The sequence below is a fragment of the Xiphophorus hellerii genome, chromosome 8 (assembly GCF_003331165.1).
Source record: "Xiphophorus hellerii strain 12219 chromosome 8, Xiphophorus_hellerii-4.1, whole genome shotgun sequence".
NCBI classification, from domain to species: domain Eukaryota; kingdom Metazoa; phylum Chordata; class Actinopteri; order Cyprinodontiformes; family Poeciliidae; genus Xiphophorus; species Xiphophorus hellerii.
Genome location: NC_045679.1, coordinates 7,535,795 through 7,555,880, shown reverse-complemented (window position 1 = coordinate 7,555,880; position 20,086 = coordinate 7,535,795). Strand labels below are relative to the sequence as shown.

Here is a 20,086-nt window from a genome sequence, read left to right as displayed (position 1 = left end):
GGGCGCTTGGCAGTCATTCATCCAGCGGCCCGTCGTGATTTTGAGTTAAAAAATGTTTAAAGTTGACAGCAAACTTGAAAATATCCCGTGATAATTATGTGTTATTAGAAGATTAACATCAGAACATCGACTGTAAAGTGTTCAAAAATGCCAACTTAAAAAAATAAAATAAAATAAAAAGCAATGCTAAGCCTGGTGGGGGCACAAGTAAAGCCTGGTGGCCCGCCAGGATTATAATACTGTCAGGTTTGATACCTATTAAAGACAAGTTGAACAAACACAGAAAAGACAAGACAGTTAGATTCTTTTGTACTCGCGAGGAGATCGGACAGAGATGTGTTTACAGTTACAAATCTCCAACCGCTCTGAAACACATTTGTCCGCTCCTCTCTTTTTATTACTTTCAGAGTCCCTATCACAGAGAGCACTGCAACTCTAAGGGGTGGGGACAGAACATGTAGTTGCAGTGCTAATGACAATCACTAAATAAACACATGTTATCTTGCATTAAAACACAGAGTAAAAACAGAACAGGTCGTATATCTTCAAGGCGACGATTCGTCAGCTATCTAACCGTTCAAAGGAAGAAGAAGTCCTGGTGAGCAATGAACCCCGTGAGCACGGTTATCACTCTTCTCTTCAAGGAGGCCCTCTTGTGAAGACGGAGATAAAGTAGATCAAAACATACAGAAACAGTCTTTATGTTGAAGGAAAAGAAAACAATCAAGGAACATCATATAAGTAACACTATTGTTATAAATGAAACAACAAATATATGATAATATATATACATTTCACCTAACATTCCCCCCTGTTTATCACATATTTGTTCCAATTCTCATATCCCTCCAAAGGCAGCCACTTCAAACGATTTTCAGCCGGGAGTTCATTTTTAGGAACGCAAACATGCTAACACTCAGGGACCATACTCAGTCCAAAGGTTAGGATCTGGATACAGGTCAGGAGAATCCTCATCAGAGTATTCTTTGTCAGGATCTTTGACTAACAAAGGATACATCTGTGCCATCCGGTCCTCCATGGGAGAGATTGCTGTGGTAATGAGACGGTTAAACAAGGAACGCAGGCAAGGAATACAACAACATCCACACAAGGTCAAAATTGCAGCAAAGACTGCAATTGATACTAAGACAGAGGACACAAGGGTTTGGTACTTCCCAAAAACATCCATCCATGCATCCCACATGGAAGTATTCACACCAGAGAGTTCTGTCATCTTGCGGAGACCCGAAATGGCCTTCGTCAGGCTCCCATCAGCTGCTGCATTGTTTCGCAGAAATGTGCAGCACCTTTCTCCAAAGATGGCACACACACCCCCTTTTTCAGCTAGCAGCATGTCAAGAGCTATGCGGCCTTGGAAAGCCATCAGTGAGGTAGCGGCCAGCTGCTCGTGCACCGCCTCGAAACCAGCCTGTGTCCAATTGCCCAGTTTTTGCACGTTGTAATGGATGTAATTAATTCTGTCTACGTTTTAGTTTATCGTACACCACCAACAAATTGAAGATTCAAAACCAGCTGAAATTTGGTCGACTAATTTATATTCATCAGGTGCACTGCGAGGGATGCCCATGGCGTCGATGTACGTGGGATCATCATAATTTTTCCATGTTAGTTCGCGTTTCTCTAAATGATGCCACTGCTGTGGCAAAATGCTAGATAAGGTGTGAATTAGATCTTTTGCGGACATAGGATAGACAGACACAGGTAACAATAAGGAAACTAATGCACAACACCCTGTTACCTTTCGAGGTAATCTATCAAAAAGTCTGTCGTCCCTGCACCACCACCAAACATCTGCACGAGAAACAGGGTTAAAGTCATTGTTTACATTGATTACAGCAGTACACATGGTGTCTGAAAGATTTCCTAATCTTTTCCCAGACCCTGTTCGTTTCATCTGCGGCTGTAAGGGGAAATATTGAATCATAAATCACACAGGTGCTATTAGGATTAGTCTTAGTTATTACTTCTAATAGACATTGTTTTGTGATGGTTGCTGGAGTCACACGAAGTAGAGGCCTTGGTTCCATACATACTACACAATACAACAGTCGTTCCCTGATGAAAACACAAAAATAAAAACAAAAACAACATATTTACTCGCCATTTCATTAAAAGTGCATCAAACCTAAACTATCAAAATGTTATTTAAGAAATTTAACGGAAAAGTGAAACTTCTAAGATTTAAAACAGTAAAAGTGCTTATTTCTGGCAGTTTTAATGATTCTTTACAGCTACTAGAGACCCAAACTTTAGCTTCTCAGAAAATTAAAACATTAAAGACCAAAGAAAAAGGATTTTGAATAGAAATGTACCACAGCAAAATAATCTGGCTCTTCATTGAGAGCTGTATGCAAGCATATTACAGAAAGGTGACTGGAAGGTCTTAATTCTGTCAATTAACCTTTAGCATGTTTTCTTGAACCAAAGGTCAGAACTTAAGGAGAACAACAAATCAGTATCAACAAAAAGAAAAACCTCGTCGAGTATTTCTGTGATTAAATTTTAAACAACCCAACCCCTCTGACAACATAACAAGTCTGAATATGGCCATTTCACGAATACACACATTATTAGGTCCTTTACAATACAATAAAATGTATCAAGTAAATAGTGATGGTCAGTGTTTCTCACACTACGTTACATATTGTGAGGTTGGTGTGCCTTCATTCCACGGCAGGACTTCACTTATCGCTACATATGCTTCATAAATAACCCTTAAAAATTCTTGTAATGAGTTTGTAGCCCTTCATATCTGCGAAACATCAAGAAATGAGAAAAACAAAAACAATATGTAACAAAACTACAGATAAATGCACAGATGGACTAAGTACATGATCACAACTCAAAAGGCAGAGGAAAGCACTTTAAACTTTAGTTTCAGCTTAGAAAAGAGCATACAAAAGTTTTGACTGTTCGTATACTTGATTGTTTCTGAGATAACTGTCTAAAAACACAAAGAAAATCTCAAAAAGCCATTTCTAGTAGTCATTTGTAAACATTCATGAAAACTCCTCCTCCCATCCTACAAAAAGCTTTAGCTGAGCTGAACCAGGTGTTTATATACATATGTGGGAACATCTGCGATAGCTGGTAGGTGCAGCCTAAAATACCTTAAACAATAATCATTACATCAGGATGAGACAGAATGGGGAAAAAAAACAAAACAAAACAAAAACTAAACAATTATATAACAGAAACACTTCAAGTTGAAGCCCGAGGGTGGAAAACAGGACTTATTCAAGATCTACAAACACACGCCACACTATCTAGTTTAGAAGAGAAATATGCTACTGGTCTCATTTTATCACCATGTTGTTGAACCAGTACAGAAGTCATAAAATGACCTTTACAATCTACCATTTGAACAAAAGGTTTTTTATAGTTTGGTAGAGCCAGTGCTGTGCTTGACACAAGGGCCTGTTTTATTCTGCAAAGGGCCTCTTCTGCTTCATCTGTCCAACTCAGCAGAGAGGACATTTTAAGATCTTTTTCATACATCAATTTGCTTAAAGGAGCCACAAGTTCTGCATAATTGGGCACCCAAGTTCGACAATAGTTAGTTAGTCCTAAAAAGGACATCATCTGTTTTTTCGTTTGTGGTTTGGGGGCTTGGAGAATTGTTGTTTTTCTATCCTCCACTATGGTTCGTCCCCCTGCACTCAAATCATGACCCAAATATTTTACTTGTTCTTTACATAGCTGGAGTTTATTTTTATTGACCTTATGACCTTCTTCAGCTAAATGTTTTAAAAGCGCTAAGGTGTCTTGCTTACAGGTTTCCATGTTTGTAGAGGCTAATAAAACATCATCTACATATAACAAAACTTGGCTCCCTCCTGGGGGTTGAAATGTTGACATACTGGCACTCATCACTTGAGAGTAGATTGTAGGGCTCTCACAGTAGCCCTGGGGCAGTCTGGTATATGTGTACCTGTTCCCTTCAAAAGTAAAAGAAAACCAAAATTGACTCTCCTTATCAACAGGTACTGAGAAAAAGGCATTACTGATGTCTACAACAGTGAATACCTTTGCATCTGATCTAAGGGAATTCAACAATGTGTGTGGGTCAGGTACACACGGTGCCCTCTGGATTACAGCATTGTTTACTGCTTGTAAATCCTGAACCATCCGCCATCCGATAGAAGGGGGCTGTTTTTTGACAGGAAAAATAGGAGTGTTGCACGGAGAATTTTCACACCGTACTACGACTCCTGCCTCAATAAGGTCTTTAATTACTGGAGTTGTTTTAACCCAAAGAGTGATGTGAAGACTCTCAGGAGATCTTTGATCCTGCGGGGCAGAGATGGCTTTACGCCCCTCCGCCAGAAGAGTCTGTGCAATGTTGTGTGGAGGCCTGTTAGGCACATCCAATGAATAGTGATAATATGGTTCCCCATATCCCTGGACGACAAAGAAATCTTCCTTTTTTATTTCTGACCCCTGCCTCTAAAATCTCCCCTTCCTCGTCCCCATTGATAAAAAACTTGTTCCTCATTCTGGAGGAAAACCCCTGGAACCTCTTTCTTCTCTTTTACTACCTTCTCGGCATGAATAGCATGATTAATGTATTCATCTAAGGTTCCAGTCCCCAATCCTATGTAATGTTTAGTCACCCATGATCTTATTGCGTCTTTTGACCCTGCATGTAATGCATTTTTTAACAGTTGTTTATATGGACCATTTTCGTCATCATTTTCCACCAGTCCACTGTGCATCTTAAATGTGTTCATCATTCTTGTTCTAAAAGCATCAAAAGTTTCTTCCTCCCCCTGTGTGATTCTGCTTATCTCAGTGTAGTTTGCTCTGCATTTAAATTTTTGAATTGTTCTTGCTGCTAAAGCATCAACTCTGGTTGATAGTTCCCTATCATTATGTGCAAGAACTGCAGGAGGAGACCCACTTAATGGGTTCCACCCTCCTCGAACATGATGCCAGTCGCTACCTAGGGCAGTCATCCATGCTTGCTGGACTTCGTGTCCGTTCAGATGGTAGGACTGGCGCAGGCTATTCATCTCCTCAACAAAACGGTTTACATCTTCCTTATAAGATGTAATCCCTACTAAGGCTTTTTTTTTTTTTTTTTTTTTTTCTTCTTTTGATCTAGTGATAGGTCTGTCACTATCGCTCTCCTCATATTCAGGGGGCGATGGCAAAGCTGGGTATAAACTTCTACTCTGCCCTCCCGGTTTTACCCCCTCTGCGTTTTTTGTAGAAGCACCATCTAGTTCTCCACCCCCACCTGCTGCTTGTTGCTGCGTTATCTGCCTCCTTGACCCAGTTTCATTATCCTCGTTGCTGTAGTACATCACATTCCTTTCTTTATTTTGTTCTACACTCCTTTTTTTAGAGTTATTCTGCCCATTTTCTCTTTTTAGCGCTAATTCTAACCAAAAATTCACATCGTCATACCCCTATTAACGCATTTTCTTTGGATTTGACTTTGTTTTTTGTTTGATATTATCCTGCAGTAAAGTTTTTGTCAGTTTAGACGGCCGTCAAAGTTATAGTTTGTTATCCAATTATCCAAATGTTTTATTTTACCAGGATCCTGGGTTTCGACATATTTCCAGTCATTTGATGTTAAACTGTCTGTCGGCTTATTTTTACTTATCTCTTTCCCCATTTTTATGAAAATTTGGCCCAGTTTGTCGACGCCTAGGGAGTCCTAAAAACTGGGGTTCTGTTCAGTAGGCCAGCAATTGAAATAACCTGTTGAGGTAACCCACGCTTCAACTCTTTCAAGTGGGGGTTCTTACCTCTGCATCCTCAAGAGGTTTGCTGATTACAGTCCTACTATTTTACATGAGGTAAAAATCACTCGCACAGTCACACACTTTTTTTATTTTTGTCGCGGAATTTAAGCGCCTGTTCTCGCAGGACTCCTCCGTCCTTTTTTGCAACGGGTATTCGTCGGGCCCCGTCTCCCTGAACAGGAAGGCACCAGGCTCCGTCCACCTAACCACGGAATTTTGCGCGAGGACTCCGCCGTCCTCCACGGATTTCGTGCTCTATTTGTTACCTGTTAGAGTCTAGAATTGACCCTCAGTCACTCGCCACTTTTAAACAAGAATCACTCACCCCCGTTGTCTTTCCCTGGAGCACCGTCAACCGTCAGATCCCAGCAGGCAGGTCGAGCTCCAGCCCTTGAACAGGATCTGAAAAGTTTCCACTAGGAAACTTGCCGTGCGCACGGTCTGTACTGGGGTCGACCAGACCTGCCGGAATCCTTCTGGTGTATTGGCGACTGGCAATCGAAGGACCAAGTAAATGTCAGGTTTGACACCTATTAAAGACAAGTTGAACAAACACAGAAAAGACAAGACAGTTAGATTCTTTTGTACTCGCGAGGAGAACGGACAGAGATGTGTTTACAGTTACAAATCTCCAACCGCTCTGAAACACATTTGTCCGCTCCTCTCTTTTTATTACTTTCAGAGTCCCTATCACAGAGAGCACTGCAACTCTAAAGGGTGGGGACAAAGCATTTTAGTTGCAGTGCTAATGGCAATCACTAACTAAACACATGTTATCTTGCATTAAAACACAGAGTAAAAACAGAACAGGTCGTATATCTTCAAGGCGACGATTCGTCAGCTATCTAACCGTTCAAAGGAAGAAGAAGTCCTGGTGAGCAATAAACCCCGTGAGCACGGTTATCACTCTTCTCTTCAGGAAGGCCCTCTTGTGAAGACGGAGATAAAGTAGATCAAAACACACAGAAACAGTCTTTATGTTTAGGGAAAAGAAAACAATCAAGGAACATCAAATATGAAACACTATTGTTATAAAGGAAACAACAAATATATGATAATATATACATTTCACCTAACAATTAGAGTCCAGAGAAGTTTAGATTTTCATGAAATATTTCTGTCATAAGAATGAAATAAATCATCAGCAGTGATTTCCTTTATGGCTCCTGTAACACAAAGAACTAAACTGGAAAAATAAAGAAGATCAGAACAGCAGAGCAGAGACATCAGAACCATGAACCCTGATCAACAATCTGAGAGGAAAGAGGAAATCTATCTGGGTTTACAGAACTTTGCTGAGGATCCGGTACCAACGCAAACTCCAATATCATAAACCCAAACTCCAGCCAGTAGCGGTTCAGTGAATCTGGTCTGGACTCTGTGGAGGAGAGTCATGGTTTCAGAGACGCTGTAGAAGGACAGAATACCTGCTGTGTGATCCAGGTACACTCCGACTCTGGAGGAAACTGGACCTGAGATGGAGGTTGAAATGTTGTTTTGCCAAAAATTACTATTGATTTGAGAACAATATAATGCCCAAGATTTATCATTACGTCCAAAACCACATTCATTACCCCATCCTGCTCTGCTGATACTCTTGTATGCGACTGCTACAGAAACTGACCCTCTCCACTCCACCTCCCAGTAACAAGGTCCAGTCAGACTCTCTCTACTCAGAACCTGAGAATATCCAGTGAATCTGTCTGGGTGACTAGAATAAGACTGATGATGATCCATTAATGTCACCTTCCTGTTCCCCTCTGATAGTCCAAGCTCTGTGTTTGCTGTGTTTGGATCCAGAGTGATTTCACATGAATATCTTAAGAATCCAGCTCTGCTCTTTGGTTCTGGTTCTGACAGTAGAACATCCACCTCAGTGACCATCAGTGAGATGTTTGTCCATGAGTCTCTCAGGACGTCCTGTAGTTTGTCTCTGAGCTCTGACACAGCTGCTGTCACGTCCTCAAAGTGTCTCAGAGGACGGATGTTGATGCTGGATGAGTGTGTAGACTCACTGAGTGCTGGCAGTGAGGGGTAGTTGAGGAGAAACTGGTTGTGATCCTCTGTGTGTGAGAGCTGCTCCAGCTCAGCGTCTTTCCTCTTCAGCTCAGTGATCTCCTGCTCCAGCTTCTCCTGAACATCTTTGACTCGACTCACTTCAGTTTCCTGCTGGGATCTGATCTGCTGCTTCAACTCAGAGCTTCTTTTCTGGAGGAGACGGATCAGCTGGGTGAAGATCTTCTCACTGTCCTGCACTGTTTTATCAGCAGAGCGATTGATGGCCTCCACCTCCTGTTGAAGCAGCTTCACATCTTTCTCCTGGTCCTGGATTCTCTGCTGGATGTTTCCTCGTCTCTCCTCCAGCTCTCTCTGCCTCTCAGTCCTTTCTGCTGCAGCTGACACTGTTTCATGGCCTTTATGTTCATCCATAGTGCAGAGATAACAGATACACTTCTGATCAGTGCGGCAGAAGACCTCCAACAACTTATCATGCTTAGAGCAGATGTTCTCCTGGAGGTTCTTGGACGGCTCCACCAGCTTGTGTTTCTTGAATGCAGCTGAATCAAAATGAGGCTGAAGGTGTTTCTCACAGAAAGAGGCCAGACAGAATAAACAGGACTTGATGGCTTTCAGTTTTCTCCCAGTGCAGAAATCACAGGCCACATCTTCAGGTCCAGCATAACTGTGGTCAGCAGGAGCAGCTTGGAGTCCTGTCTTCTTCAGCTGCTCCACTAAAGCTGCTAGCAGGGTGTTTTTCTTCAAAACAGGCCTTGGTATGAAGGTCTCTCTGCACTCAGGGCAGCTGTGGATTCTTTTCTGATCCTCTTCATCCCAGTGACCTTTAATACAGTTCATACAGTAGCTGTGTCCACAGGGAGTAGTCACTGGATCCGTCAGTAGATCCAGACAGATTGAACAGGAGAAAGTCTCTCGGTTTAGCTGACTCTGCTCCATTTCTGCTCTCAGTCACAGTGACTGTCTGCATTTCACTTCTTTGTAACAGAAACTGGTTTGACCTGATTTATGTCTCATGTTTCAGTGCAGAGAGGCTGCAGCCAATCAGGTTCACCCAAAGCAGATCTTGGTTACGCCCAGCCTCAAAGTTCAGATCATAAAAATAATCCTGCCAATGTTACACCTAAGGTTTTATAAGACCATGAGGTTCATCTTAGGTAAAAAGACAATAATTAATACTAATGGGCCCAACTGTTCTTAAGAAATATACTTAATAAAGTAAACATGATTGTAAACTAATATTATCAAGGAACATGATTAAATGTTACCATTTGTCTGTATAATAGCACATGCACTCCTGGATTTCCAGATTTCTTTAGATTATGTCTCTCACTGTGGACATGAATCTAAGGTGAAAATTTCAAACCCCTCCATGATTTCTAAGTGGGAGAACTTGCAAAGTCACAGGGTGTTCAAATACTTATTTTCCTCTCTGTATTCTGGAAAATTATAGCTTAAGTATGACCGTTCTTGCAGCTAAGTTTAACTGGACTGTGCAATATTTTTAAATGCAATTTTAATATGTTTTTTTTATACTTTGTGTTCTGCACATGTTCTATCAAGATTTGAGATGAATAAACTAAAACATGGCCTATTATTTATATTTAACATATAATTGTAACATTGTTAAAAAAAAGATTAAAAATGACTTGAAATTAAGTTTCAGGCTTTTGGACTTCAAGGTTTTCCCCAGAAAACTTGCTAAGCCTGGTAGTTGGGCGCTTGGCAGTCATTCATCCAGCGGCCCGTCGTGTTTTTGAGTTAAAAAATGTTTAAAGTTGACAGGAAATTTGAAAATATCCCGTGATAATTATGTGTTATTGGAAGATTAACATCAGAACATCGACTGTAGAGTCTTCAAAAATGCCAACATAAAAAAAATTTAATAAATAAGCAATGCTAACCCTGGTGGGGGCACAAGTAAAGCCTGGTGGCCCGCCAGGATTATAATACACTGGGGGAAACTCTGGACTTGGGACTTGACTTGGGACTTGAGGATAAAGATTTGAATATTGTAAAACACTGACTTGGTCCCACCTTTGAAACAAACCCAAAGCATCTAGCGCTAATGGGAGGAATTTCTTTTGGACTTTTACCAAACACAAAAAGAAACTGGTACGACTGACGCTACTCCATTTGTTTAATTTCTGTGAAGAAGGAGGTTGCGCTCAGTGTCTTCTTCAGAGGTTTTTGTGTTGTTACCTTCAGTGGTTCCTGTTGTAGCGCCACCACATGTGAGGAGGTTAATAGGTTCTTCAGTGTGTTTGGTTTGTTTGACACAATGCAGTGTGAAAGCAAACCACAGCAGCTGAAACTGAAACAAATGTTGAAATGTTGGTTCCCAATTGAACCACGTCTACCTGACTACCAGGTATGAAATAACTCTATTTTTCTTATGTGGTCAAAGATTAGGAAGAATATTGTGGCCGGCCCTTAGTGTTGCTGGAGACTCTGTGGTCAGATGGATGTAGATCACATACACATATTCTGGCCTTGTCAACAGATAACTGGATAAAATAATTCTAACTCTGAACAAATAATAGCTGGTTTTATCGCTGTACAAATGCTGCTGGGAAAGACAAGTGTTTTGTTGTTGCCTTACCATCCAGAAACCACTTGCTGCATTCTCGTTGGTTGTGCAGGAGGCACCACTTCTGCTTTTCAAAGATGTATGGTTCTAATACAGCAGATCTGTTTATATCCACTTTTAGGTGAGAGTGTAAACGTTGAGTTGTGGGGCGTGGCCAGCAGCTTATTTGGATTTAAAGAGACAAGACGCCCTAAAACATCTCAAATAGGAAGAACTGATCAGACTGAAATCTGATTATCTAAGAATGATTTTGTGCTAAAATTGTAATGAACAGGTTTTGTTTAGCCCACAGACATATCCTAACCTGTTTAAGAGACACCAACATGTTTGTTGTAGTTTTTTTCAGCCTTTCTAGGAGTAAATGATTTCCGTCTCTCTTTCAGCCTCGAAGCCGGACAACGCTGGAGGAATCGCTGCCTCTGTGATCGTGGTGGTGCTGCTGATCGGCACCCTGGTCGCTCTGCTCGTCTTCTACCTGCGAACCGAACCAGATGCCAACTCTCCATCGCTCGCTATCGGCATTAGTAACGAAGGATATGTTCCAGTGAGTTAAAAGATCCCAATAAAATCCAATCATTTGACCTTTTCTCACCTTTTTCTCTCCTGAAACCTGTTTGATTTTTATTAAATTGTATCTCAGGAGGATCCTGTGACTGTTCCTCCAAGACAAAACCATCCAATGGCTGCAGGATTCAACAACGTTTCTGTGAGTTTTATTCAACTCAGTTTCTATTGTTGAAACCAAATGATGACAGAAGCTTCACCACTAGGGGGCAGCAACTACTAATTTAAAAATCAGGCTTGTCCACAGGTGTTTGCAACAGGTGGAAACATTTTATTAATCAGTCCAACATTATTACAAACAAATTGAAATCTTTTTTTAATAGAAAATATCTGGTGCAATAGAAATATTTGTCTTTAATAACCACATTTTCAGCATTCTATATCATTTGATAGTAAATATGAGCTTTTACTCAAAAGCAAACTTTGGTGTACCCAAAACTGCTTTTAATTATTTTATTAAACATATTAAATACAACAATTATGATCCAAAAAGTTTATCTTAAAATAGTTTAGGCTTTTTTCTTTTTCCCCTCCAAACAAGCTCCTAAAGTTAGCAAATTGGATCTTTCTTTCTTTTTTTATTTATTTATTTTTGTTATTTTTGTTATTTTAGCAGTTTTAGAGATACACATACATACATTGAACAGTTAGACTCCCCTCTAACTAATTTGACAGGAGCAGTTGAGTAACAATCAACATAAAAAAAGGAAAAAAGCTTAATTACATTAATTATACAGTTGGTGTCAAGCTCCGATGGATGATCCATTTCTTCCAGTGTTTATTGTGTCTATAAGAGGCAAGTCTTAATGAAAAAGTTAGTCTCTCCATTGCGTGAATTTCCTCTATTATGTCCTTCCAGTCCAAATATGATGGTGGTTCCACTTCAAGCCACCTGTGAGTTACAGCCTTCTTTGCACCTGCATATTAGTAGGAGATATCTATCAGATTTCTTCAGTTCCTGAGGTAAATTACCAGGAAAACCACAGTAAAATCACAGCGTAAATTTAAGTCCATTTTAGTATTGATTTCTTTTATCACTTCTGACCAATAGGGGGCGATCTTAATACATTCCCAGAAGACATGAAAATGTCCTGCAGACACATTCCCACAGTTCCTCCAACATTTTGCCTTTTCAGTATCATTACAATGTTTACTTTTAATGTAAGATGTAACAAAAAAACGTACCATGCATTTCCAGGAAAATTCCTTCCACAGGCCAGAACTTGACGTGTGAATCACAGAATTGCATTTATTTAACCAAACATCCTCAGTTATTGTTATTTTGGCTCCTTTTTCCCATTTAACCTTAATATATGTTGTATTACATTTTCTCTCCGTTTGTAGACATGAGTATAGTTTGGATATTGTTTCTTTGGGAGGTCTTCCGTTGCTCCAGTCTAATAGGATTTTAAGAATACCTGTCTCGTCCTCCTCCAAATATTTTATACTTTTATTGTAGTGGTGTCTTAGCTGGAGGTATCTAAAAAAGTCACATTTTTCCAGGTTGTAGTTATCTTGAAGTTGTTTAAAACTTTTTAATTCACTATTCTTTGTAATCTTCCAGTAACTTGTTAAGCCTTTTTGTGACCACTGTGTAAATCTCTTATCCATTCTTGCAGGGAGAAAATCTCTGTCATAAGCAGGCCATCTTAAAATTCGAGCATTTCTTTCAGTCTTTACTTGCTTTAATATTTTATGCCATATGTCCACCAGTATTTTTATCCATAAGGGTATTAGCTCAGAACCTATATGTTTTTTAATAAGGAAACGATCTCCGATCCAGGATTGTAGAGGTATATCACTGTAAGACGGCTCTATCTCTTTCCATTTAGCTTCACATGTTGGGTCACACCAACCAACTAACTCTCATCTGCGCTGCTCTGTAATAATCCTCAGGTGTGTTAAAGCCCATCCACCCCTTTCTTTTGACAGTTGCAGTGTCTCGGTTTTTGTTTAGCCCAGATAAAATGTGAGATTATTCTGTCCCAATCGTGGAATTGTTTGTCAGGAACCTTTATAGGCAGAGCCTGAAGAAGATAAAGAAGCCTTGGTAAAAGGTTCATCTGTATTTTATCTATTTGGTTATGTAGATTCATGGGTAACAGAGACCAACGCTGTAGATCCGCCTTAATCTCTACTGTCAGTGGGATGTAATTGCATTCAAAAAGGTTGGATAACTGCAGGACTTTTGACTCCCAGATATTTTATAGGTTTGTTGTGCCAGTTGAACCCGGACATTTTCTGAATTCTTAGTGACGGTTGATAATTAAATGTGAGAACTTGTGTTTTCTGTAGATTTGATTTATACCCTGAGTTAGTTCTGAATGTCTTGAGTAAAGAAAGAAGATCAGGTAGGCTGACTTCCGGGTTAGTTAGCGTTACCAGCACATCGTCAGCGTAGAGGCGTATCTTGTGCATTGTGCCTTTAATGGTTCCACCCATAATGTCCTTGTGTTCTCTGATGGCCTGCGCTAGAGGCTCAATGAGAAGCTCAACCAATGTGGGGCTGAGGGGGCAGCCTTGGCGACAGCCCCTTCCTAGTTGTATTTTATCTGATAAATCCCCATTAATCCTAATCCTGGCAGAGGGTGACGCATACAGAGACCGAAAGCAACCTATAATTTGACTATTAAAGCCGAATCTTTCCAAATCCAAATAAAGATAGTTCCAACACACCGAGTCAAACGCCTTTTCTGCATCTAAACTGTCAGCCATCGATTCTGTGTTTTTCATTGGGTCTATGAGGTGAAGAGCCCGTCTCACGTTGTCATGGGTTTGCCTGTTCTGAACAAAACCGGTCTGATCTGTGTCTGTAATTTCAGGGATTATAAATTCCAGCCTTTTAGCCAGTATTGTTGCAAATATCCTGTAATCAATGTTTAAATCTGATATTGGTCTGTATGAACCACATTCTGTTTTATCTTTACCTGGCTTAGGAATCACTGAGATCACCGCTCTTCTCCAAGATGGTGGTGTTTCCCCTCCAGAAAGTACATGATTAAAGCAATCCTTAAGCAGAGGGGTGAATAATTTCCGGAAGTGTCTGTACCACTCCGCCGGGTAGCCGTCCTCACCTGCCATCTTATTCCCTTTCATTTTTGAAATTGCTTCATTAATCTCCTCCTCAGTTATTTGTTGCATTAGCCTGTTATTTTGATCTGTTCCTATCGATGGTAAATCCAGAGAGGCAAGAAATGCTCTCACTGAGGACGGGTCTGCTGCGTGAGGCTGTGTGTATAACTGAGTGTAGTATAATGTCTCTTAGAGAATGGGATGTCTTTTTATCTGTTGGAGTTTTAATTTTCTGCATAAATCTATCAGTTTGTTGTTTACGTATTCTCCAGGCAAGAAGTTTCTTTGATTTGGGTTCATTTTCATAATAATTCTGTTTAATGAATTTAACTTTTTTCTCTCTCTGCTCTTCATATAAACAGTTTAGAGCTTGTCTTGTTTCTCCCATCTGTGGTCATCGTGATTTTCCATGTGCTGTATTTCTAAAGATTTTAATTTTATACTAAGATCTTTTAAACATTTCTCTTTTTCTTTTTTTTATGGGAGGACCACATAATTAACGTCCCTCTCAGAACAGTTTTTGCTGCGTCCCATAAAATCCAGGGAGAAATATACTCGGTGTTGTTGTGGTCCATACAGTCTTTCAATTCTTTTTCTACCAAGCTGTCAAATTTAGTATCATTTAATAAACTGTTATTTAAAAAAAGAAACTCCACAGGGTTTCTTTGCGATCATTATCCAGGTGGAGTGTCATATACACCCCTGCATGATCAGATATATCTCTCACCCCATGTCACAGTTTATTATTCTATGTTTATCAACATTTTGTATAAAGAAATAGTCTAATCTTGAATGGATCTGATGAGAATAAGAGAAAAAGGTGTATTTTTTATCCTGAGGGTTTAAGTTCCACCATACATCACATCCACCAACCCTAATTCTTTAATCGTTATTTTAATCTATATTGCTTCTGTCTGAGCTTTTGTAATTTTGCTGGTTGAGTCCAGAAAAGGATTTAAGTTAACTTTCCAGTCTCTCCTGCATATCAATGTCCCAGATACTTCTGTTGCAATCATGTCAAAGATTTTCCTAATAAGCTGTTTATTTCCGGGTGGTCTATCCACATTCAGTAAGGTGACTTCTTTATGATCTATGTATCCTTTGACCAGTATATACTGTCCTTCTCTGTCTTTAATTTGTGAGGAGAACTGAAAATTCAGCCTATTAGACAATAAAATCGCTGCTCCTCTAGAGCGGCTTTTTGTATATGAAGAGAAGTTCACATTTTTAACCCCATTTTGCTCATTTTTTCATGTTCAGCAGTAGAGATGTGTTTCTTGGCAAAAACTTATATCTTGTTTTTCTTGTTTCATCTTTGCAAAGAGTAATTACCTTAACATAAATAGTAATTACCTTAACATTACGAGTAATTACCTTAACATTAAGAGTAATTACCTTAACATTAAGAGTAATTACCTTAACATTAAGGGTAATTACCTTAACATTAAGAGTAATTACCTTAACATTAAGGGTAATTACCTTAACATTAAGAGTAATTACCTTAACATTAAGGGTAATTACCTTAACATTAAGAGTAATTACCTTAACATAAAGAGTAATTACCTTAACATTAAGAGTAATTACCTTAACATTAAGGGTAATTACCTTAACATTAAGAGTAATTACCTTAACATTAAGGGTAATTACCTTAACATTAAGGGTAATTACCTTAACATTAAGAGTAATTACCTTAACATTACGAGTAATTACCTTAACATTAAGGGTAATTACCTTAACATTAAGGGTAATTACCTTAACATTAAGAGTAATTACCTTAACATTAAGTGTAATTACCTTAACATTAAGAGTAATTACCTTAACATTAAGAGTAATTATCTTATACTGTTGTTTCATTTCTGTCATTAATATACAAACAAGGAATACCTATTATATTCCAGATGCTCTGGTGAACAAGGACGGGTCTGCAGAGCAACAAAACAACACATAACATACGTGACTTCCCAGAGTGAAGTACCAGTCCACCTTCAGAGTAGTGAGGAGAGTCCCTAGAACCCCAGGGGGCTCCTCGCGGTGCTGCCCCTCGTCTCTCCTCCATCATGGCAGCGCCCTTGGAGAAAGCGTGCCTGTTCCCAGATCTGCAGTCGTCCGTAATACTCGTACTTTACAGGGAAATTCACCAGAAAGTTACAGGATGTTGTCGTTGCGCCTGAAGGTCCTCAGTTTTTCCTGGATGTGTTTCGCTCATGTTTCCCGGGTCCACCGCTGGGTTCTGCTCGCTCCTTCCCGGGAGAAGGCTCTCGGTTTGGGTTGGGAGGCGTCCTCCGTTGGTTTGTCTGTCGCTTCAAACATGTTCCTCTTCCTCATGTTGTCAGACGCGTCCTGTGCATTGTTGTAAACCACATGGCCGTTCTCTTAAAACACACCAAGTCTGGATGGGTACATGGTCTGGAAGCGAAGTCAATCAATGCCGTTCCTCTATTACTGATCATTTCATGCATCCAGCTGTTAAATACAGAAAATGCCGACTAGAAAAAATCCCCACATGGTTTTTGCGCCCCCTCTAGTGCAGCGCCCCTCTGCTTACAGTGCATACCCACTTTTATCGCCACTGGTTTTATGACACGTCTCCAACCTTTCTCACAGGTTTAAAGCTCAGTTTTCCAAATGTTGACAGTGGAGGAGCTTTAACCTCCTCTTCATTACTGCTACCAGGATCTTTCTGTGGTGGTGGATCCAGAGTGTTGTTGATGAATGAAGACGAAACCAAACATCTGATCTTTTCCAGCAGCAAATAAGACACTCTGGAGGAAAAGTTTCTGCTCTATAGACGACCAAACATACAATTTATCACAATAATGATTAGAAAACTTTCAACATTTCTCTGTAATCAAGTTTCTTTATTGAAGAAGTCCAAAGAGACAGAACTACAGACATTTTTCTGATCTAAATCTAAAAATATGAGAAGAAAACAGCATCAGTTCTGATTTGATGTTTCAGGTTTTTTGGATCACAATATAGAAAACAGAAGCAAGTTCAGATCACTTTGATCTCAACTGATTTAATAACAAATAAAACATCGAAATACATGGATAAACAATGAAAGGAAAACCATTAGAGTCCAGAGAAGTTTAGATTTTCATGAAATATTTCTGTCATAAGAATGAAATAAATGATCAGCAGTGATTTCCTTTATGGCTCCTGTAACACAAAGAACTAAACCGGAAAAATAAAGAAGATCAGAACAGCAGAGCAGAGACATCAGAACCATGAACCCTGATCAACAATCTGAGAGGAAAGAGGAAATCTATCTGGGTTTACAGAACTCTGCTGAGGATCCAGTTACATAAATCCAAACTCCAGCCAGTAGCGGTTCAGTGAATCTGGTCTGGACTCTGTGGAGGAGAGTCATGGTTTCAGAGACGCTGTAGAAGGACAGAATACCTGCTGTGTGATCCAGGTACACTCCGACTCTGGAGGAAACTGGACCTGAGATGGAGGTTGGAATGTCGTTGTGCCAAAATGTACTATTGTTTTGAGAACAATCTAATGCCCAAGATTTATCATTATATCCAAAAGCACATTCATTACCCGATCCTGTTCTGCTGATACTCTTGTATGCGACTGCTACATAAACTGACTCTCTCCACTCCACCTCCCAGTAACAAGGTCCAGTCAGACTCTCTCTACTCAGAACCTGAGAATAATCAGTGAATCTGTCTGGGTGACTAGAATAAGACTGATCTCTATTCATCCTTGTCACCTTCCTGTTCCCCTCTGATAGTCCCAGTCGTGTGTATGCTGTGTTTGGATCCAGAGTGATTTCACATGAATATCTTAAGAATCCAGCTCTGCTCTTTGGTTCTGGTTCTGGTTCTGACAGTAGAACATCCGCCCCAGTGACCATCAGTGAGATGTTTGTCCATGAGTCTCTCAGGACGTCCTGTAGTTTGTCTCTGAGCTCTGACACAGCTGCTGTCACGTCCTCAAAGTGTCTCAGAGGACGGATGTTGATGCTGGATGAGTGTGTAGACTCACTGAGTGCTGGCAGTGAGGGGTAGTTGAGGAGAAACTGGTTGTGATCCTCTGTGTGTGAGAGCTGCTCCAGCTCAGCGTCTTTCCTCTTCAGCTCAGTGATCTCCTGCTCCAGCTTCTCCTGAACATCTTTGACTCGACTCACTTTAGTTTCCTGCTGGGATCTGATCTGCTGCTTCACCTCAGAGCTTCTTTTCTGGAGGAGACGGATCAGCTGGGTGAAGATCTTCTCACTGTCCTCCACTGTTTTATCAGCAGAGCGATTGATGGCCTCCACCTCCTGTTGAAGCAGCTTCACATCTTTCTCCTGGTCCTGGATTCTCTGCTGGATATTTCCTCGTCTCTCCTCCAGCTCTCTCTGCCTCTCAGTCATTTCTGCTGCAGCTGACACAGTTTCATGGCCTTTATGTTCATCCACAGAGCAGAGATAACAGATACACTTCTGATCAGTGCGGCAGAAGATCTCCAACAACCTATCATGCTTAGAGCAGATGTTCTCCTGGAGGTTCTTGGACGGCTCCACCAGCTTGTGTTTCTTTAAAGGAGCCACATCATGATGAGGCTGAAGGTGTTTCTCACAGAAAGAGGCCAGACAGACTAAACAGGACTTGATAGCTTTCAGTTTTCTCCCAGTGCAGGAATCACAGGCCACATCTTCAGGTCCAGCATAACAGTGGTCAGCAGGAGACGCTTGGAGTCCAGTCTTCTTCAGCTGCTCCACTAAAGCTGCTAGCATGGTGTTTTTCTTCAAAGCAGGCCTTGGTCTGAAGGTCTCTCTGCACTCAGGGCAGCTGTGGATTCTTTTCCGATCCTCTTCATCCCAGTGACCTTTAATGCAGTTCATACAGTAGCTGTGTCCACAGGGAGTAGCCACTGGATCCGTCAGGAGATCCAGACAGATGGAACAGGAGAAAGTTTCTCGATCCAGCTGAACCGCGTGCTGCTCCATTTCTGCTCTCAGTAGCACTGACTGTTAGTTTCATTTCCTGAGAACAAAAAACAAGCTTGAGTTGTGATCCACCAATCACATGTCAGGGCAGAGAGGCTGCAGCCAATCAGCTTCCAGCTTCAGCAGCTGCTGGTTCCACCCAGACTTAGTGTGTGTGAGACCAGGACGAGGAGCGCTCTGAAAGCAATAATATTTTAAGCTGAATCATCTTCACAACAGTTTTCTGTTCAAAATAACTGACTGAGTCTCTTAAACTCAGGTTGCTAACATGTTAGCTCTCCGCAGCTTCAGAGAATAAAATGAAAGAATCATTCTTGCTGAAGAAACTAGATGTGTTTGGTGGTTAAGGGAAAATATGCTTCCTGTTTCCTAACTGCTCTGTAATGACAACAGACTGCAGAGTCCAATGTTTGCATCGTGTTCATATCAGTTTGTAATCCGTCTTTTTATAAAGCTGTAAAACTTTAACAAAACAGCATTTAGTAGTTCTACTGCCAGATATGAGACAGAGGTCTATTTCTGCATTTAGTTTTCAGAGAATCATTTAATTCAAGGTTCAACATCTGACTGGTTCTTCTGGGTTTTATGCACAACTACATTCTTTCTGAGGTGAATGCAAACATGTCATCACATGTTTAATGTGTCCATAAAGCTCTGCCTTATTCATGTATTTATAAAATATAGTAATTAAATTCAGCCCATCATGGTATTTAGGTTTTTGTTGCCTCCCTAATGTAATTGTTCCTCCCTGATGTCATCACTTGTCTCCTCTACAACAGATACTGACCTCATGTCTGTCTCCTTCGCCCCTCGTCTTTGGCGCCTCCACTAAGTCATATGGTCAGGAAAGCATTATACATTAGTTGTAAAAGTTACGGATCTTAATCCAAACTGGACTGGAGACTGAGATCCAGGTGTTGTTGTGCCAGAATTTACTATCGATTTGAGTACAATATAATACCCAAGATTTATCATTATTTCCTAAAACACTCACTTTTCTCTCTCTCCATTGATTTAAAGTCGGAGGTAAAGGTTTATGCCAACATACCGTAATCATTTTCTTTGCTACCAGTACAAGGATTCCAAACTGGTGCCGTTTTTCTTTACTTAATAAATCTCTCTGGAGTA

General features: G+C 40.4%; 2 protein-coding genes across 2 annotated transcripts; both read right to left on the bottom strand.

The window, feature by feature from the left end:
• Nucleotides 1-6,864: 6,864 nt before the first annotated feature.
• LOC116724520 (tripartite motif-containing protein 16-like) lies at nucleotides 6,865-18,958 on the bottom strand. The gene is made up of 2 exons (XM_032570271.1): nucleotides 17,286-18,958; nucleotides 6,865-7,050 (listed from the first exon to the last, which is right to left on the bottom strand). Exons 1-2 carry the CDS (start codon nucleotides 18,956-18,958, stop codon nucleotides 7,047-7,049), a joined length of 1,677 nt encoding a protein of 558 aa, XP_032426162.1. The 3' UTR covers nucleotides 6,865-7,046.
• Nucleotides 7,132-8,757, bottom strand: LOC116724186 (E3 ubiquitin/ISG15 ligase TRIM25-like). Its single transcript, XM_032569650.1, is given in 3 exon segments — nucleotides 7,132-7,152; nucleotides 7,769-7,790; nucleotides 7,792-8,757. Coding segments are annotated over 3 exon segments (981 nt in total). The 5' UTR covers nucleotides 8,730-8,757.
• Nucleotides 18,959-20,086: the final 1,128 nt, after the last annotated feature.